Source organism: Rhamphochromis longiceps, linkage group LG3 (genome assembly GCF_057381845.1).
Source record: "Rhamphochromis longiceps isolate RC_006_pf linkage group LG3, R_longiceps_female_GT1.1, whole genome shotgun sequence".
In the NCBI taxonomy this organism is placed as follows: Eukaryota; Metazoa; Chordata; class Actinopteri; order Cichliformes; family Cichlidae; genus Rhamphochromis; species Rhamphochromis longiceps.
The window spans coordinates 9745085-9765375 of NC_140559.1; the positions used below are offsets into that span (position 1 = coordinate 9745085).

At 42.5% G+C, this 20291-nt stretch overlaps 1 protein-coding gene across 1 annotated transcript in view; it reads left to right on the plus strand.

Moving 5' to 3' along the window:
- The window catches only part of LOC146672837 (NACHT, LRR and PYD domains-containing protein 3-like), a 64589-nt gene that overhangs the window by 21251 nt on the left and 23047 nt on the right, over positions 1–20291 (plus strand). Inside the window, exons 5-11 of the mRNA XM_085388841.1 lie at positions 3288–3404; positions 5629–5707; positions 5865–6054; positions 6208–8002; positions 9155–9328; positions 9586–9759; positions 14171–14332. Coding sequence (XP_085244967.1) covers positions 3288–3404; positions 5629–5707; positions 5865–6054; positions 6208–8002; positions 9155–9328; positions 9586–9759; positions 14171–14332 — 2691 coding nt within the window. The remainder of the gene's footprint in view (positions 1–3287; positions 3405–5628; positions 5708–5864; positions 6055–6207; positions 8003–9154; positions 9329–9585; positions 9760–14170; positions 14333–20291) is intronic.

The following is a 20291-nucleotide window of genomic DNA, read 5'->3' on the forward strand; positions in this document are numbered from 1 at the left end:
CATGGTTCGTACTTGCTGTGTGGTCGGCTGCAATGTTCGATCTTACGACCGGCACGGGAATAAGTTTGGATTGTCTTTTTATGCTTTCCCAACCTGGAAGCAACATGAAGGAGCTCATGTATCGGATATTACCAAACGAAGGCGTCTAGCCTGGATAGCAGCCGTGAGACGAGCTGATATCAAGTTCTGTTACGTCTCCAGATATCAGTTGGTGTGCTCAAGACATTTTCATTCCGGTAAGTTCTAAATATGTTCACATCACACTTTATAGCTGAATAATATCATCGTTGGTGGTCTCGGAAGTTATAGAAATTACGATCAAACATCGAATGGAGTGACTTGATTGGTTGATGTAAAGACAATAAATGAAATGAGACAGGAAGGACACAAATTGGCGTTAATAATTTGCCCGATTATCAATGTGTTAATTTGCATGTACTTTACAATTACGGGCATATAATATGATAACTATATTTTAGCAGTTCAATGATAAATGTATAACATTAATTATGGTGGGGGGTGGAATATGGCTATTTCACTCGATGCACTACAGCTGACTTACTTTGACGACGTACTCAGAGTTTGGCGGCTTGAAAATAGCCAAATCTTGCACCCAGCCATTTGTAAATTGGATGTGCGCCTCCAGTGACTTGTAATTACGAAACTGGTTCGCTGTGTAAGCACTTACTCCACAAACAAGATACGTGAAGATATCGGGGTAGGACAGTGGTGGTAAGTCGTCTGGGTCTTTCATATGGGTCCAGATTTGCGATGCACTCTATATTTTTTCAAGTACCGCTGCTTCGCCTCTGGACGCAATCGGTCTCTATACCGTCCGTTTTCTTTTGAGCTGCTTTTAAGCATGTTTCTTGTCGTCGTCGTTCCAACACAGTGTGTTTGCTTTGATTCGTAGACCCCGAAAATGGAGCTGCGCTCCCACAATGCATTGCGGCGTGACGTCAACTCCAAAGCCCTATACCCCTAACCGTTGGACTCATTAATCTTTGTGTAGTCCTAGCTAACTGATACTTAAAATAAAATTTCCTTCTGCTATCTTCTCCCCCTGAGCAAAATAAAAATACTCTTTGTAACTTAAAAGGCAAAATATTATTTTTAGCCTTAAACATAATTAATAGTGTCCGTAATTTCACTAAATCTCCTAATTTTAATAATTTCAATTTTATAAATAATTTATTTTTATGTTCTCTATATTTAACATTATGAATCATTCGTATCACTTTCTTCTGTAATAAGTTTAGAGGTTTTATAGTATTCTCATATGTATTCCCCCAGACTTCAATACAGTAACTAAAATATGAGAAAAACAATAAATATAAATGTTTTTAACCATCTTCTTTCTAATATACTCAATATTTGATTTCCACGTCAAATTTTCATCTACTATTACACCCAAAAAATGAAATCTTCAGGAACGCCACATACAATATTCAATCTTTCAGAGGTGTTACCGAGATAATGTACATATTGTGACCTATTTTCTAAATAACTCTTTAACCAAGTCAATGCCACTCCTCTCACACCATAATTATACAATTTAGAAATCAAAATAGAATGTTGTAACGTATCAAAAGCTTTTTTTAAATCAACAAATACCCCACCTGTATATTTATTATTATTGGTTGCAGATGAAATATCGTCAGTGAAAGTCAACAATGCTAATGCCGTTGATCTATTTTTACGAAATCCAAATTGATTTTCATTTATTAGTTGATATTTTTCAATAAAACTATCAAGTCTTTGCTCAAAAAGTTTTTCGAGCACTTTTGAAAACTGTGACAAAAGAGACACTGGCCTATAATTGTTAAAACTATGCTTATCTCCTGATTTATATAAGGGTATCACTTTTGGACATGCACTGGCTTCAGCAGCGGAACACGTCTGGCACTGCGGGATTTGATTCCCTGCCGTTGTAGTGTGTTACTGATGGTGATATAAGTTTAAAATCCTCACCTTTACGTTTATGTCTTTACAAAGTGAGGCCCCACCTATATCACTGAGCTTCTCCAACCCTACTGTCCAAAGCAGACTCTTAGATCCACTGATAGTGGTCTTCTATCTATTCCATGGACCCATTTGAAAACAAAGGGGGAATCGCGTTTTGCAAACCCTTGCTCCAACACTGTGGAACTGTTTACATTGTGGAAACCCATCACTTGTTTGTAAACAAATGTGTGGCGAGAAGCTCCATAGGTCTGACTGACTTAACTGGGTCACATTATCGGTTAGAGATTTGACCAATTGGACAATCTCTTATCGATTGACTTCAGGATGTCCACAATGTCTTTGCTGGCAGGCGATGTTGTGCTGGGGGAGTCTGCCGGGCGACATCTTTTACATGATGGCATCTCAACTTTGGCCGGGGAAGACGCGCTCTGGGCCTTCTTTATTACGAGGTCGTGGAAGCACCGGTCGATGAAATCTTGGAGAGCGTCTAAACTCTCCTCATTGTCCTCCAGGGTGTTAGAGATAGTTGGACAAATGCGGTTCGTAAAATGACAATTGATTAGTGTATTTGGAATACTTGAAGTTTTAGAGCGTTTTTTAAAATCTATGCTACCATTTTCTTTTTTCCGCCAAATCTCTGGCGTCTGACGTCACCTACAGCAAAATTCGCTTACCTTCTCACGTCACTTCTCATCACTCTCATCTCTTTCTCCTCACCTCGTGGGGGGATGTTGTGTTACGCCCCAGTCTAGGGGTACAGGAACACAATACAAGAGTTGAAAAGATTGACGCCGCCCTGGTCCCCAAAACCATACACAGGGAAAACCAATTTCTTAGTGAATAGTGGTTTATTTTTCTACACTGAAAAATGAAGCTCCGTGGTGAACAAAGGCCAAAATAATAAACAAAACAAGCTAAGTCAGGAGGAGGTGCTATCTAAAGCCCTATGTGGAATCAAAAACCAAACAAAAGACAAGCGCTACACCTAACTCCCTAACTGAGATAAACAGGAGAAAACAGTGCAAGGAAAAACAATAAGGCACATCATCCCTTCTGTTCCAGTGCTATTTACAATGTGCTATTTACAATGAAAACTGTACACACTATATACAGAACTCAGAAAGTCGCAAAAGTCACAGGCACAAATGTCACAGGTTTTGGAGGCCAGGGTCAGGTCTACTGCTGCTGTCAGTGGCTGCCCCGGGACAACCTCTGGTGAGGGATTTTGAAAGAAACCACATGATCAGGGGACCAATCAGCAGCCGTCAGCTAATCCAATCAGGGACCTGGATCCTCAGAGACTTTTCTTCTCTATATAACAGGATCCATGGGAGACCTGCTGAACCTGGACCTGAACCCAGCTGTGTGTCCTTAAAGAGTGACACGTCTAAAGGTGAACCCATGAGTTTTAAAGTCCAGCCTCTGTCTGCTGCAGAGAGGTGAGCTGTTAGTAACATGAACTCTTTAATTTAACTGATTGATGTTGTTAGATATAAATGGCAGTGCAAATGTGTCATTCCCTCAATCCCATTTAAACACTCTTAAAAACAAGCCTTTGGTTCCTAAACAGCTGAAAACCCACTTCAGCACACAGGAAGTGATCAATGATGGCTGGTGAGACATTTTCCAGGTGGGAGTCACACCACCAGTCAGTCTCAGCAAACATTATATTTAATGCAAAAAGAGAAGATATCAAAACCCACTCAGTAGAAAAATATTTTAATTTAACAGAAACTACAGCTGTAAATAAACGACTGAAGGACGTTTTATTTTCTCTTCTCCAAAAGTGAAGAATACAAAATGTTTGAGGTGCTGTTGTGGGGCTTTGTTTGCTAAGAAAACGCTTCATATCATAAATATTAATACTGCATAAAATCCTGGAAGAAACATGTGAGAATAGAAATAAAGTTTTGCTCTGTACAGAAATGCCAGTCAAAGAAAATCATTGAGTTTAAATCTGCATCTGTTCTCCTGCAGACAAGTAATGTGTGTCTAAATGTTGTTGTGACTCAGTGTTTATCAATAAATCATGAACACTGAGTCGCACTGAGACGTGATTAATGTCAGCTCAGCTCTTTTTCACACACATTTCTAGCCAAAACAGCTAACAGCCCCTTACTGCTAAAGAGAGAGAGCAAACATGGACAGTATATCCTCGGTTTCTCAACAAAAGACTCATTTTTGTAGCACAAAGTGATGGCCTTATACTGATTTTTTTTTGGCCTCTCCTTATTATCCTCTGAGTTATCAATTCTGTCACTAGTTAGCTAACGTAAACTTATGTAAGTCTGTTAGCCACAACCAACCAACCATGACGTCACATTCTGTACTGACAGAAGATGGCGCTGAACATGTTTTTAAAACTTAACTTCAAGCACTTATTTATTGAATCCATCTTCACAGACAGAGTTACATCAGTGTCTGAGAGCAAGGCTCTGTGAGGTAAATTGGCCTTTATATGTTTAGTGTTTCACGTCCTCTTGAAGAAAGTGAGTGTCTGTAGGACTCCAGAGAGGTGACTTTTTTGTGCTTTGCTTTAAAGCAGTGTAGGTAGGAGGTTCATGCATTGTGATATATATATTATGTTTATTAAATGTAATAGCTGATTTAATAATTTCAATGATAACAAAAAAAATTTAAAGTCTCAAAGCCATATGGATGTGGAGGAAAGCTGAAGATCAAAGAGCGCAAGTAACTGAACTAGAAATACCTTTTTTTCCTAATAATCAGCAACAATAAATGTTTAAAAGAGAAGAAAACATGGGTCTTTCAAAATGAACTGCTAATTTCAGAAACAGGAATGTTTTAATTGACTTATAAAATTGTATCTGCATACCCTGTAGCCCCAGGTCAGTGGCTCAGAATTTTCTGAACCATGTACATTTTTATTGGGCTATTAAAAATATATTTAATTTTACATGTTATTACAATTTAAGTAATATAATTTACAATTACTTTTTTTTTGGCAGTCTTACGTAATTTTATATTTATATAAAACTACAAACTAATGGCTTTAAAGGCTTAAAAATATGGTCTGGTACAGCCCATGTTCCCCTTTAGAGTCACTCCTTCTTATTGTCAGATGAAGCAGGATGGGTGCTGTCCGCCGTCAGCTAGATGCTTGATTAAGCTTTATTAATTAAGGTTAATGAAAACACTTACAAAGTAATCTTATCAGGCACCTATAAGTCCACAGAAACATCAACTTGAATAACAGCATTAGCTAAAAGCTCTAGATAACTATAATGAGAGGTCAAAACTGGAAAGAATCTAACAAATATCAAAGACATAAGCACTTTAATAACATTAAAGCCAAACAGAAATCAGAGCTTTATAAACACAACACAAAGCAATCAAATCAAAAATCAACACAGGGCCCTAAGACCGTGGCAAATGGTTTAGCCTTCCTTAACATGTTCTCCATTTATAATAAGTAACTGTTCCAAATATCAGCTGGACAGACTACAAGCCCCATATATTTGTCAATTTCTCCCAGAACCTAAGCCAGCAGATGATAGTTTCAAGGGTTGATCAGGCACCAACTATTGTGTCACAAACTATAATTACAAGATGATAAATGTACATTAGAACCATCCATTACTTTATGGTTATTTCCGTGTGGACAGAAATAATGTGAACTGATTCTTCATGATTCCTGCACAGGGTGGACCAGGAGAGCTCAGACATTCCCAGTGGTCAGTCTGCCCAGCAGCATCAAACACACCTGGACTCCATATTTATGGTCTGTAGATGTACAACAACTACTTTTACATCTATTCACATTCATCTCCATGCTGCTCTTTGTAGACCAGTGGATTGTCAGTGTGTCCAACATGGATCTGATGTTTGGCTCCATGATTTCAGCCTGATTGGGTCGCTCATAAAGTATTCTGTTCCAGCTGCTGGAGGACAACATCATAACTTTTGTGAAAAACGAGCTGAAGAAGATCCAGAAGGCTCTGAGTCCAGATTACCCAGAATGCTTAGAGAGTCAGAGGGAGGATGATGAGCAGAGAAGCAGCAGAGAGGCATTTGTGAAGATCACAGTGGACTTCCTAAGGAAAATGAAGGAGGTGAAGCTGGCTGGCCGTAAGAGGATTTCATTAACAATTTAATGTGATGGATAATATTTAGTCTCAAGATGTGGAAAAGCATTTGGCAAGTCATTTCTTAGTTGGACTGAAATTGTCATGAGTATTATCTAATAGAGTTTTTTTTCCCTCATTTTGTTTTTTCATCAAGAACTTTCTGCTCCATCTTGTAAGCGTAACCTTAAATCTACTCTGAAGAAGAAGTTCGAGTGTGTGTTTGAGGGGATCGCTAAAGCAGGAAACTCAACCCTTCTGAATCAGATCTACACAGAGCTCTACATCACAGAGGGAGGGACTGCAGAGGTCAATGATGAACATGAGGTCAGACAGATTGAAACAGCATCCAGGAAACCAGACAGACCAGAAACAACAATCAGACAAGAAGACATCTTTAAAGGCTCACCTGGAAGAGATGAACCAATCAGAACAGTGCTGACAAAGGGAGTGGCTGGCATTGGGAAAACAGTCTTAACACAGAAATACACCCTGGACTGGGCTGAAGACAAAGCCAACCAGGACATCCAGTTCATATTTCCATTCACTTTCAGAGAGCTGAATGTGCTGAAAGAGGAAAAGTTCAGCTTGGTGGGACTTGTTCATCACTTCTTTATTGAAACCAAAGAAGCAGGAATCTGCAGCTTTGAAGACTTCCAGGTTGTGTTCATCTTTGATGGTCTGGATGAGTGTCGACTTCCTCTGGACTTCCACAAAACTACAATCCTAACTGACCCTAGAAAGTCCTCCTCAGTGGATGTGCTGCTGATAAACCTCATCAGGGGGAAACTGCTTCCCTCTGCTCGCCTCTGGATAACCACACGACCTGCAGCAGCCAATCAGATCCCTCCTGACTGTGTTGGCATGGTGACAGAGGTCAGAGGGTTCACTGACTCACAGAAGGAGGAGTACTTCAGGAAGAGATTCAGAGATAAGAAGCAGTCCAGCAGGATCGTCTCCCACATCAAGACATCACGAAGCCTCCACATCATGTGCCACATCCCAGTCTTCTGCTGGATCACTGCTACAGTTCTGGAGGATGTGCTGGAAACCAGAGAGGGAGGACAGCTGCCCAAGACCCTGACTGAGATGTACATCCACTTCCTGGTGGTTCAGACCAAAGTGAAGAAGGTTAAGTATGATGGAGGAGCTGAGACAGATCCACACTGGAGTCCAGAGAGCAGGAAGATGATTGAGTCTCTGGGAAAACTGGCTTTTGATCAGCTGCAGAAAGGAAACCTGATCTTCTATGAATCAGACCTGACAGAGTGTGGCATCGATATCAGAGCAGCCTCAGTGTACTCAGGAGTGTTCACACAGATCTTTAAAGAGGAGAGAGGACTGTACCAGGACAAGGTGTTCTGCTTCATCCATCTGAGTGTTCAGGAGTTTCTGGCTGCTCTTCATGTCCATCTGACCTTCATCAACTCTGGAGAAAATCTGCTGGAAGAACAAAAAACCTCCCAGAAGTCTGAAAAAGGAGAATCAGCAGAGACACACTTCTACCAGAGTGCTGTGAACAAAGCCTTAGAGAGTCCAAATGGACACCTGGACTTGTTCCTCCGCTTCCTCCTGGGTCTTTCACTGCAAACCAATCAGACTCTCCTACGAGGTCTGCTGACACAGACAGGAAGTAGCTCACAGACCAATAAGAAAACAGTTCAGCACATCAAGAAGAAGCTCAGTGAGAATCTGTCTGCAGAGAAAAGCATCAATCTGTTCCACTGTCTGAATGAACTGAATGATCGTTCTCTAGTGGAGGAGATCCAACAGTCCCTGAGATCAGGAAGTCTCTCCACAGATAAACTGTCTCCTGCTCAGTGGTCAGCTCTGGTCTTCATCTTACTGTCATCAGAAAAAGATCTGGATGAGTTTGAGTTGAAGAAATACTCTGCTTCAGAAGAGGCTCTTCTGAGGCTGCTGCCAGTGGTCAAAGCCTCCAACAAAGCTATGTAAGTAAATGTGTTTGTAACTTCATCCCTTATAAGGTTGAGGTTTATAAACATTATAGAGTTTTGGTTCAATAATATTTTCCTGCTAACATCCAGATTGTCTTCCTTTTGTCTTGGTTTTCATCATAATTTGTTAGTAAATATATGAAGATGGCAACCTTTCAAGGCAGCTCCCCTTATCAATCTTAGCCCTTGTTAACCTGTGTTGGTTTTAGAAACCTGGACTACAGACTCCAAGGGAAGATATTATTTAAAAAGTTAGACTAAACAATTAGAGACATTTGGACGGAGATATTATTTGAAAAATCAAAGCATCAAAAAGGGAATGTCTACAATATAGATTTTAATTGCGGAAGATTATATTAAAGCAACTTCGCAAGTAAAAGCAAAAACAAAAACAAAAAAAATGAAATCACATCCATTCTATTTATTAGCACCCTGGATGTGTTCCACCTCAGGGCTCTGTGGTAATGGAAATAATCGGGAAAGCAGGATTCCTTGATACTTAGCATCCACAGGGAAAACACTGGAAGTCTTGAGAACCTGCAATTCACTTGGCAATCCAAATTCTGATTTATAATCCAAAAAAGAGATGATGATGACGACACAGAAAGCCAAATCCAAGTCTAGTCTGTAATTCCTGTCCATTCTCCCCTTAGCATGTCTTCTGGAATTTCCAATGGTAAACTTATGGAGTCCTTTGACCTGCTCATCTAACAGGACATCAGTCACTGATCCAGAATACCTCCAGGCATCCAAATTTATACTTTGTGAAGTTCCCATTGGCCCCACCACTCTCTCTCTCACCCATTTTTAACTATTTTCCAATGTTAAAATATTTTTACCAGACTTACATCTGAACCTGTTTTTTTGTTTGTTTATGGGGGTTTTTGTGAGTACACAGTACCATTTGTTTTTTCCTATTTCGATCGAACATAAAGTTTTAGGTTTAAAACAGGATTTTCTTTCCAGACTTGGTGGCTGTTTCCAATTAGTGAAAATTGTCACATTTCAGATTTTTTTTAAAAAGACAACAGCAAGTCTAGTCGGTCGTTAAACAGCAATAAATGTTGCCAAATCTTTTAACCCCTCAATGCACAATCAATAAACTTTATTACAGCTTTTGTTTTTGTCTGTCTTCCTTATTTCTAGACTGAGTGGCTGTTTCCTCTCAGAGAGAAGCTGTGAAGCTCTGTCCTCAGTTCTCAGCGCTCAGTCTTCAAATCTAAAAGAGCTGGACCTGAGTAAGAACAACTTACAGGATTCAGGAGTGAAACTTTTGTCTATTGCACTGCAGAGTCCACAGTGTACCCTCAAAACTCTGAGGTCAGACTAAATATCTTTTTTTCATGATATTACATAACTAACCATTTAAATGTCTAAATATCCGCTTTATCCATTTTTCAGTATTAATTCTATATCACAGCAAAGTGACACAATTCTCATGTGTTTAAAATAAGGTGATAGCAATTCCAAACAGTCCTGAGCCAAGATTAAATGTTGCCATTTCTAGTAACTCCTCACTACACCATCAATATACTTTTTTCAGTGAGTTTGGATGTCTTTGGGTTCTTTATTTTCAGTCTTAGTGTCTGTAACCTCTCAAAGAGAAGCTGTGAAGTTTTGTCCTCAGTTCTCACCTCCCAGTCCTCTAGTCTGAAAGAGCTGGACCTGAGTGACAATGACCTGGAGGATTCAGGGGTGAAGCTTCTGTCTGCTGCAGTGAAGAGTCCACATTGTACACTGGAAACTCTCAGGTCAGCATTAAGTCTTTCCCACTCAGTGTTATATAGAATCTGTTGTACATTAATGAATTCAATGAATTTAAGTTTTAAAGAATTGGCAGTTATATTATTTTTTTTATTTGCCTTTAGTTGGTTTTATTGGACTCTAAATTACTGTCTGTAAAGGTTTTCATGAACCTGCAAGAAATCCTGGAGTAGTTTCAGATCATTTTATTGTCTTTAATATGCACGTTAGAGATTAATTTAGCACAGCCCTTTGTCCTGCCACATCAATATTCATAAACTTTTTAAAAATCGCCGCTCAGAGCTGTGTTGAAAAACGGAGTCACACACCTTTTACATCTAGACTGGATTATTCTAATTCATTATTATCAGGCTATTGTAACACCCCCCCCCCCCAAAAAAAAAAAGAAAAAGAAAAAAGAAAAAAGAAAAGAAACAAAAAGAGTACTGATGGGGACTAGATCCTATTTCTATTATTGTAACTTCTTGGCATTGGCTCCTTGTTAAAATGAGAATAGAAGTTCAAATCATTTTCCTCATATACAAAGCCCTGAATATTCAGTTCTACCAAATTCTGAAGACTTCATGCTACCCAATTGTCCTAACAATGCTCTTGGTAGTCTGTGAAGGTTCTCAGTCATCCAGGTCATCGTAGAAAGAAAAGCGTCTGGACTTTTTAAAGTTGCTTAAAGGTGTTTCACCTCTCATCCGAGAAGCTTCTTGACTTCTGGGGTCAATTGGTGGAGAGTCGCTTTGCTCTTCGTCGCTTTGCTAGGCACTGCAACGTCACAGCCACTTGTTTTTAAGCTCATCATTAAGGTGCAGATAGCCATTGCAGTGGTTGAACGATACATGTCATCACTCACATAGTACCAGAAAAGAAATCCAAACCCAGAAGTCGTGTGCTTTCAAACTGTACAAAGGAGGTAATGCAACAATCTGTGAATCTCAAGATTCAAGACAAGACATAATAAACCACAGAGGAAGCACTGTGAAAACAGAAAACCTGAGTGTGCAGATGGCAGAGGAAATAAAAAGCTTCTTCACCCGCTTTGAAACACCACAACAGCAGCACTCATCTGCTTCAGCCCTGCTCCCATCCTCATCCTCGCCTGGTTCCTGCACCGCTCCATTCACTGTAATGGAACACGATGTCAGACGTGTGTTCTTATCAGCGAACCCCAGGAAGGTGGCCGGTCCAGAGGGAGTACCTGGCAAGGTGCTAAGAACATGTACCCACCAGCTTACCCTCATCTTCACCATAATCTTCAATCTCTCACTGGATCAGGCAGCCATCACATCCTGTCTAAAATCAGCCACAATCATCCCAGTGCCGAAGAAATCTCCCACCACCAGTCTGAACGATTACCACCCTGTGGCCCTCACGCCAGTAATCATGAAATGCTTGGAGAGACTAGTCCTTCCGCACATCAAGGATTACCTTCCCCCAGAATTCGACCCCAACCAGTTTGCATACCGCGCAAACCGATCCACAGAAGACGCCATCGCCATAGCCCTCAACTCTGTGCTGAGTCACCTAGAACAGCGGCAAAGCTACGTCTAAATGCTCTTTGTGGTCTATAGCTCAGCTTTCTATACAATCATCCCAGACATCCTCATCACCAAACTGGTCAACTCTTGGACTCCCCCCTCTCACATGTGCCTGGATGAAGGACTTTTTCACAAACTGGCCCCAGACTGTAAGACTTGGCCCTCATCTCTCCTCCACTCACACACTGAATACCGGCTCCCCACAGGGCTGAGTGTGCCGGTCCACACCTTCCAGTTCCTGGGTGTCCTCATCTCTGCTGACATCTCCTGGACAGACAACATCTCAGCAGTCGTCAAGAAGGCCCAACAGCGGCTGCACTTCCTGAGGGTCCTCAGGAAGTACAAGCTGAACAACCTGCTGCTGACCTTTTACCGCTCGTCCATTGAGAGCCTGCTAACCTACTGCATCACGGTATGGTACGGCAGCTGCACCAAAGCAGATAGAGTGAGGCTTCAGAGTGTGGTCAAGACAGCACAAAAGATCATCGGCTGCCCTCTCCCCTCCCTGATGGACATTTATTCCTCCCGCTGCCTCAGCAGAGCAGCAAACATCATCAAGGACAGCTGCCGCCCTGGTGTCAACATGTTCAGCCTGCTTCCCTCAGGGAAGCGCTACAGGTGCATCAGCACAAAAACCCACAGACTTAAAAACAGTTTCCTCCCAAAGGCCATAACCACCCTTAACTCACGCATGCACCGATAACACCCCCGACAGATACACTTATTCTTCCTTTTTTATTACTAAGTTAAGTTACTGTGTTGTGTTGTTTGTGCTGTGTTGTGATGTGTCGTATTGTGTCGTGTTTTGTTGTATGTAGTGCCGACGTGGGACAGTTTTCCAATTTTATTGTACTATTGTACAGGGTGGGCCATTTACACTGAACAAAAATATAAACGCAACACCTTTGTTACTGCTCCCATTCCCCATGGGATGGACGTAGAGACCTAAAATTCATTCCAGATACACAATATAACCATCCCTCCCAAACAGTGGTCACAAATCAGTCCAAATGTGTGGTAGTGGGCACATCTGCCATATTGAGATAATCCATCCCACCTCACAGGTGTGCCACATCAGGATGCTGATCTGACATCATGAGTAGTGCACAGGTGTACCTCAGACTGCCCACAACAAAAGGCCACCCTGGAATGTGCAGTTTTGTCTCACAGCAAAATGCCACAGATGCCACAAGCAATGAGGGAGCGTGCAATTGGCATGCTGACAGCAGGAATGTCAACCAGATCTGTCGCCCGTGCATTGAATGTTCATTTCTCAACCATAAGCCGTCTCCACAGGCGTTTCAGAGAATATGGCAGCACATCCAACCGGCCTCACAACCGCAGACCTCGTGTAACCACACCAGCCCAGGACCTCCACATCCAGCAGGTTCACCTCCAAGATCGTCTGAGACCAGCCACCCAGACAGCTGCTGGAACAATTGGTTTGCACAACCAAACAATTTCTGCACAAACTGTCAGAAACCGTCTCAGGGACGCTCAACTGCATGCCCGTCGTCCTCATCGGGGTCTTGACCTGACTCCAGCTCGTCGCCGTAACAGACTTGTCTGGGCAAATGCTCACATTCGATGGCGTCTGGCACGTTGGAGAGGTGTGCGCTTCACGGATGAATCATGGTTCACATTGTTCAGGGCAGATGGCAGCTGAGAATGTCCCAGTTCTTGCATGGCCAGCATACTCACCAGACATGTCACCCATTGAGCATGTTCGGGATGTGCTTGACCGGCGTATACAACAGCGTGTACCAGTTCCCACGAATATCCAACAACCTCGCACAGCCATTGAAGTGGAGTGGACCAACATTCCACAGGCCACAATTGACAATCTGATAGACTCCATGCGACGATGTGTTGCACTGCATGAGGCAAATGGTCACACCAGATACTGACCGGTTCTGGGTCCCCAGACCCCCAATAGCGCAAAAAACTGCACATTCCAGGGTGGCCTTTTGTTGTGGGCAGTCTGAGGTACACCTGTGCACTACTCATGATGTCAGATCAGCATCCTGATGTGGCACACCTGTGAGGTGGGATGGATTATCTCAATATGGCAGATGTGCCCACTACCACACATTTGGACTGATTTGTGACCACTGTTTGGGAGGGATGGTTATATTGTGTATCTGGAATGAATTTTAGGTCCCTACGTCCATCCCATGGGGAATGGGAGCAGTAACAAAGGTGTTGCGTTTATATTTTTGTTGAGTGTATATGGATACACCGTAATAATATGGGAATGGTTGGTGATATTAAAGTCCTGTTTGTGGCACATTAGTATATGTGAGGGGGCAAACTCCTCAAGATGGGTGGTGACCATGGTGGCCATTTAGAAGTCGGCCACCTTGGATACAACTTTTGTTTTTTCAATAGGAAGAGGGCCATGTGACACATCAAACTTATTGGTAATGTCACAAGAAAAACAATGGTGTGCAATAACAATAAAGAGTTATCTATCTTATTACATATTTACTTTTTTTTTTTACACTGGTTTGTATTTTTGTACATTTTATATATTTTTTCTCTGTTCAACTGTGGCATTCTATTATATTTTAAAAACTGACAAGATCATACAGTCATGTTTTCAACCCAGATTCTAGGTTGAAAAGAAATTCTGAGGTGCACAACCACGACAAATGGTGGTGCACACCAGCAAATGTAATGACATTTTTTGAGTTTGCTGCCATATGACACAATATGCAGTGAGAAAAACAAAGGGCTTGTGTTTCCTGGACTTTTTAAAGTAGAATAAAAACAGCTCCAGTGTGCATTCAGGACACAGACACCCTTTCTACTTTTAAGATTAGACCTCATAAAGTGCTCACAGATGGATTGTTGTTTTGTGTCTCTGCAGTCTGTCACGCTGTCTGATCACAGAGGAAGGCTGTACTTCTCTGGCATCAGCTCTGAGCTCCAACCCCTCCCACCTGAGAGAGCTGGACCTCAGCTACAATCATCCAGGCGACTCAGGAATGAAGCTACGGAAAGATTCACGCTGGAAACTGGGCACTCTCAGGTATGGAGAGAATGTCTGATAGAGGAGGAAGAGCATTTCACTTCATTCCTTGTTTCTTTCATGCAGAACTCCAACGTGTCTGTTTGCAAAACATTAACATGGGAATTTGCATATTAATGTTCATAAACTGACCTCACAGCCTATTGTTAATTCACTGGTGCTAGTTTCAGTCATTATGCAAATGTACTGTTTATAAAATTGGGGAAACCTGCAGTCAGCTGAGACTGAAGACTGACGAAACGTTTCTCCCACTGAAAACGCTATGTCCAGATGAACAGAATCAACCTGTGGGGATTTGGGGATAACTGATAAGCCATGTTGAGAGTTTCATTAAAGTAGACCTACAGTAAAGGCCATAACTATTTGGACAGAGACAACATTTTGTGATTTTGTTTACCACGGTGAATTTTTAAATGAAAAAACTCAGATGCAGTTGAAGTTCACACTTTCAGCTTTAATTCAGTGGGTTGAACAAAAAGATTGCATAAAAATGTGAGGAACTAAACTTTAAACTTTAAAATAATTGGGCAAATTAAATAAGTGAAAATAAAATGTTCATTTCTTTTTTTTTTTTTTTTTTTTTTTTTTTTTTTTTTTTCTGCCTGTCCCGTTTGGTTCTTTTGCCATCAGAATTATTGTCTAAAGGCGAGGAAAGATGCCCAACGGATTTACTTTACCAAATTGGCCATCCCAGCCTTGCCGTAATGGTCTATTTGATTCACCTTTTATTGTTTATTTTATTTATTTTTTTATTTTCACTTGCTAGATACGGGACAGACTTGAATGAGGAAAAGAAAAGGGAGAAAGGAAGAGGGGGGGAAAACAGCGGAGAAGAGGGACGGGGATAAAGGGCAAAAAAACAAAAACCAACTAAAGAAGCAGACAAAAAAAATACATATATCAATCACCTGGATCACCTGTTGAGAAAGAAAAAAGAAAACAAGCAGAAGAAAACGAGAGCAATACAATAAACAACATCACGATGATATATGGGAATATGACAGTGAATACTAAATATTAAACATTATTGTGCAGCACATAATATCGACAGCGTACAGTGTGCTTTGAGGTCAAGTCAAGTCAAGTTGGCTTTATTGTCACTTCAACCATATACAGTTTAACAGTACACAGTGAGGCGAATCAACGTTCCTCCAGGAACCAAGGTGCTACATGCAACATAAATTTACAACATAATTTAACAGAAAACTCTAAACTAGCTAACTAAGAGGCCTAGTTAGCTGGCTAGCAGAGACAAGACAGACTGACCTAACATAAATTACAACATAAATTAACAAAAAAAACTATCTAACTATCTAAGGATGACTTTTTTTTTGTTATCAGACAGCAGACAACAAAGTGCACGTGCAAATGTGCAAACAAGAGCAGCAAGTGACAGCAAGAGCAGCAAGTGACAATAAGGTTTTGTGATGATGAGTTGAGGTAGTGGAGGAACAGTAAGCATTCCTTAGTGTAGCAGCAAAAAATTAGGAAGTGCAGAAGTTAGTGCAGAAAGTCCAGTAATAATATTGTGCAAAAGAGCATTAGGAGGTAGGAGCCAAAAAGGGTGTCGTTTGTGTGTGTGTGTGTGTGATCACCCGTGTGTACACCTGTGAGCATGGACGCACTTGTTTTTTTAAAAGGTTCCTTCATGTAATGATCTGCTAGAGGGTGTGGGGGGGCCACAGCCCGGTCTTCCAGGGCATGAAGCAGGTATGGAGGACATCAAAACTCCAGACATCCAGAGGCCCCCAGAACACAAGAGACCAAGGAAGACTAACAGAGGGGCAGCCGCCCCACTGTCCCAGAAAGAGCTGAGGAGAGTCCGAGATGAGGGGTCACTCAGCAGCCGTGGAGCAGAAGCCGGGGGGGTTGCAGTGACGCGCCCGTGAGCTCCGCCGGCAGCCAGCTGCGCAAGAGTGACTGAGCCTCAGGCCGAGAGGCCGAAGGCACCCCACCCCCGAAGTGGCCCGAGCGAGCCCCAGGCTCCAGGCCCCGATAAGCAGCCACCAAGAAGTGAACCAGTGTGTACCTGGGCGCCCATCCCCGGACACAAAGAACCACCAACGCACCAATGTCTGACGGCGTCTCCCACTGGCAGGGGAAGTGGTGGGGGAGATAGGCCTCCATACCTTAGAGGGCCTGAGATGTCCCCAGAGAGGTGGCGTCTGATACCCAACCTGACATATAGACACAGACATACAGGCACACACAGATACAAACATCCATTCCCACCCTCATGCAATTACTCAACACTCAACCAACGTGGAGACAGACATAGACAGACACTGTACACACAATCACTCTCCCCAAGCGTACTCTAAGAACCTGGTCTAGGTACCCTTGCCCCTGGAGGGCGAAACTGCACCTAGACCCAGGTGGTGTTACCCTTTTCCCTGCGGTGGGGAGAAGCAGACTGCCCGACTCCGCAGCAGCAGGGAGGCCCCACACTCCAGACCCCAGTCGGACGGCCAACTCCTCCTCCTGGCCCCCTGCTCCAGCAGGTCGCAGAGAACGGGGGTGAGAGAAGACTCCAAACCTTCCTCCGCCCGCTCATTGTAGTGTTGATGCATGTGTGTTCTAAGGTGCATTTAAAACCCAGGAGGGCATGGAGCTACCTGCCAGAGAGCAGCAGGTAAGTGCATAGCCCCTCCTGATGGCCCTCAGTGTCTACTTGTATTTAAAATTGAGAGGTGGGCAACGACGCCAGGGGTGAGGTTGTATACCCTGATGGTCTTTTGGAGTCCGTGTAGCATGCCCATCCCCAAGATCCTATATGTATGTGTAATGAGAGTGTGAGTAATGTGAATGTCTAAGTTGTGGGATAAAATTGAGGCAGCCAGAAGGGGACAGAGGGGGGTAGCCTCCTCTGCACCCTGGTGACACACCCCTACTCCAAGGCCCTGCATGTGTGGGTGGTTGTGGTGGAGCGGGAAGAGGGAGGCAGCTGGAGATGGGGAGAGAAGTAAGAAGGGAGCGGCAAGTGACCCCTCCCTGGGGCCAGCTCCCCCGCTGACCCCAGTAGGCACTCCCACACTCCGCGACCCGCCAGGGAAAGGGGGCCCAGGCCCATCCAGACCGGGGCCCAGTGCAGCAGCGCCTCCCGGCCCCACAGAGCCCGGGACAGTTCACCCAACCCCACCACAGAGAAAACTGCACCCACCCCACCATCCACTCATCTTCCAGACTACATAAGACAGTAAACGCCCAGGCTGAGATCTTCCTCCACCTCTCCTGTATCTCCCCCTCCTGCAGAGAGAGCTCCTGAGGAGAGGAAAGCTCCTGCAGATGTGACCATCTCCCCCACCAGTTGAAGAGCCCCCCAGGTGGCTCGACGCACCGGCGGCAACCTGCTCCAGGGCTGGGCCCCCATGCACCCACCCGCCCACAACCCCGGCAACACACCAACCAGGACCCAAGCCCCCGAGGCCCGGCCCGGGCCTCAGCTCAGAGACGGAGCGCCCCCAGAACCTCACGCCCATCCCGGACCCACCCAGGGGCAGCCAGGCTACCAGGTCAGTAACCCACGTCCATCAGCACAGACCCTCCCCTAGCCCCGCTGCACGCAGCCGCGAGGAAACAGTCACCTGAGAGCCAACAGAGCCCCCAACCGGACATGACCGCTACCCCGGGTTGAGCCCCCCAAGGAAGATGCCTCCGGGGAACCCCCCGACGCCCTAAGCCTGTCCCTACCCCCACACCAATCACAACAGTGAAGGCAGGACCAAACTATGGCCCCCCACCCCCACTAGGTGATGGAGCTGATAAAAGGAGCCCAGAGCAATTGATCTGATGTGGTGGCAGAGGCTGTATCAAGACTAATGTAATCTAATAGATAATTTCTATATTGGTTAGAATTAAGATTATTTTTATTTATCTTGCATATCTCTGACATTACCCAAAATATAAATAATTTTAAAAGTCTTTTTTTCTAACATGTTCAATATGAGATTTCCATGTTAATTTATCATCCAATATTACCCCCAAAAAAACGGAGTTCAGTAACTCTCTCAATCTGAACTCCATCAATGGACAGAGTTACATCATCCTCTTTTACATGATTTCCAAAAATCATAAATTTCGTTTTTGTCAAGTTCAAAGATAATTTGTTTACATCAAACCATTTTTTTAGTTTTTCCATTTCAGAAACCATTAATTCAGCCAATTCTTTCAATTTGTCCCCAGGACAATAAAAATTTGTATCATCTGCAAACAAAATGAAATTTAACATTTTGGACACATCGCAAATATCCTTCATATATATATATATATATTTATTTAAACGTTTTGGTCCCAAAACAGAACCTTGAGGAACCCCACATTCAATTTTCAGTCTTTCAGTGGAATTGCCTGAATAATGCACATACTGGGACCTATTTTCTAGATAACCACTTAACCAGTTTAATGCAATTCCTCTCACCCCATAAATATTCAGCTTAGAAATCCAAATAGAATGTTGCAGCGTATCAAAAGCTTTTTTTAAAGTCATTAAATACTCCTATTGTATATTTATTATTGTCTGTTGCACATGAAATGTCGTCAGTAGAGTCATCAATGCTAATGCTGTTGATCTGTTTTTCCGTAATCCATATTGATTTTCACTTAGTAATTGTTGTTTTACAATAAAGCTATCAAGTCTTTGCAGAAAAAGTTTTTCAAACACTTTAGAGAACTGTGACAAAAGTGACACTGGCCTATAGTTATTAAAACTATGTTTATCTCCATTTTTATAAAGAGGTATCACTTTTGCTACGTTCATTCTATCAGGAAATACGCCAGTATGGAATGAAAGATTGAAAATATTACAAAGAGGAGTAATTATACAGTCCAATGTCTTTTTAACTATAACCATATCTGAACCATCGCAATCAGTAGATGTCTTATTCTTATTCTTTCTAGAATTGCTGCAATTTATTTTTCAGTGATATCAGCTAAAAATATAGACTTAACCACTCTGCTTTCACCTTTCCGATCATCCTTTTGTTCTAGTTCATCATGTTTTCTAATTAGGTTTGCCAAATTAGGTCCAATATTTACAAAAAAGGAATTGAATTCATTTGCCACTTCATTCATATCCTTTATAATCTTATTTTCCTTGTAAAATTAATTAGGCAAATCTAAGGATACGTTCTTATTGTCCAATAACTCTCTGAATATATTACAAATACCCTTTATCACTAGATTTACTAACCCTGCACAAATTTGCGTAAATCCCCTGAACCTAAAACCTCCTAGAATTACTGACTTTTTTTATTTTCTGGTGCAAGTCCCAAGGTGTTATTCACACCTGCTGAGATTTTCACAGGTCGTCAGCTCAATTCTCCTCCTGCTTTTGTTGTGCAAACCACCCACATTTGCATTTGTTCACTCAGAGTAGCTCAGATCCAAGGCAGGAGAAAAATCTGTGTTACAACTGTCAAAAATGCCTGCCTTATCTATACAAAATATCCCACACATTGACTGACCTGCAAATATGACAGACACATTCACAATATATGGAAACACAAGTCTGTTTAAGTTGTTAAAAATTGTGTAAAAACAGAATGAAAAGTTGCTAATACAATGACATGTGTGATCTCTCCAGCTTTGCATGTTCTCTCCTCTGTCTGTTCATATAAAAATAGCAAAAATTAAAAAACATGAAAAATAAATTCTGTCCCTCAGTTCAGTTCTTTTGCCACATGGCAAAAGACGGCACTGTGTGGGTGGAGGAGGACACTGGAATGCCCAGTGCAGTAGCAAATGGGTTAGGGTTACACTGTCTCTACAGGGTGGGCCATTTATATGGATACACCATAATAAAATGTGAATGGTTGGTGACAGGGGATTTCTAAAAATCACCCCGCAGTTCTTCAGCTAAGACACCTGAGTTAGAAAACACAAACACTGCAGTCGTCTTTACACGCGTGGGCAGTGACGCACACTCTGTGATCTGCGTCTCATCACTGACTGCGCTCTTTAT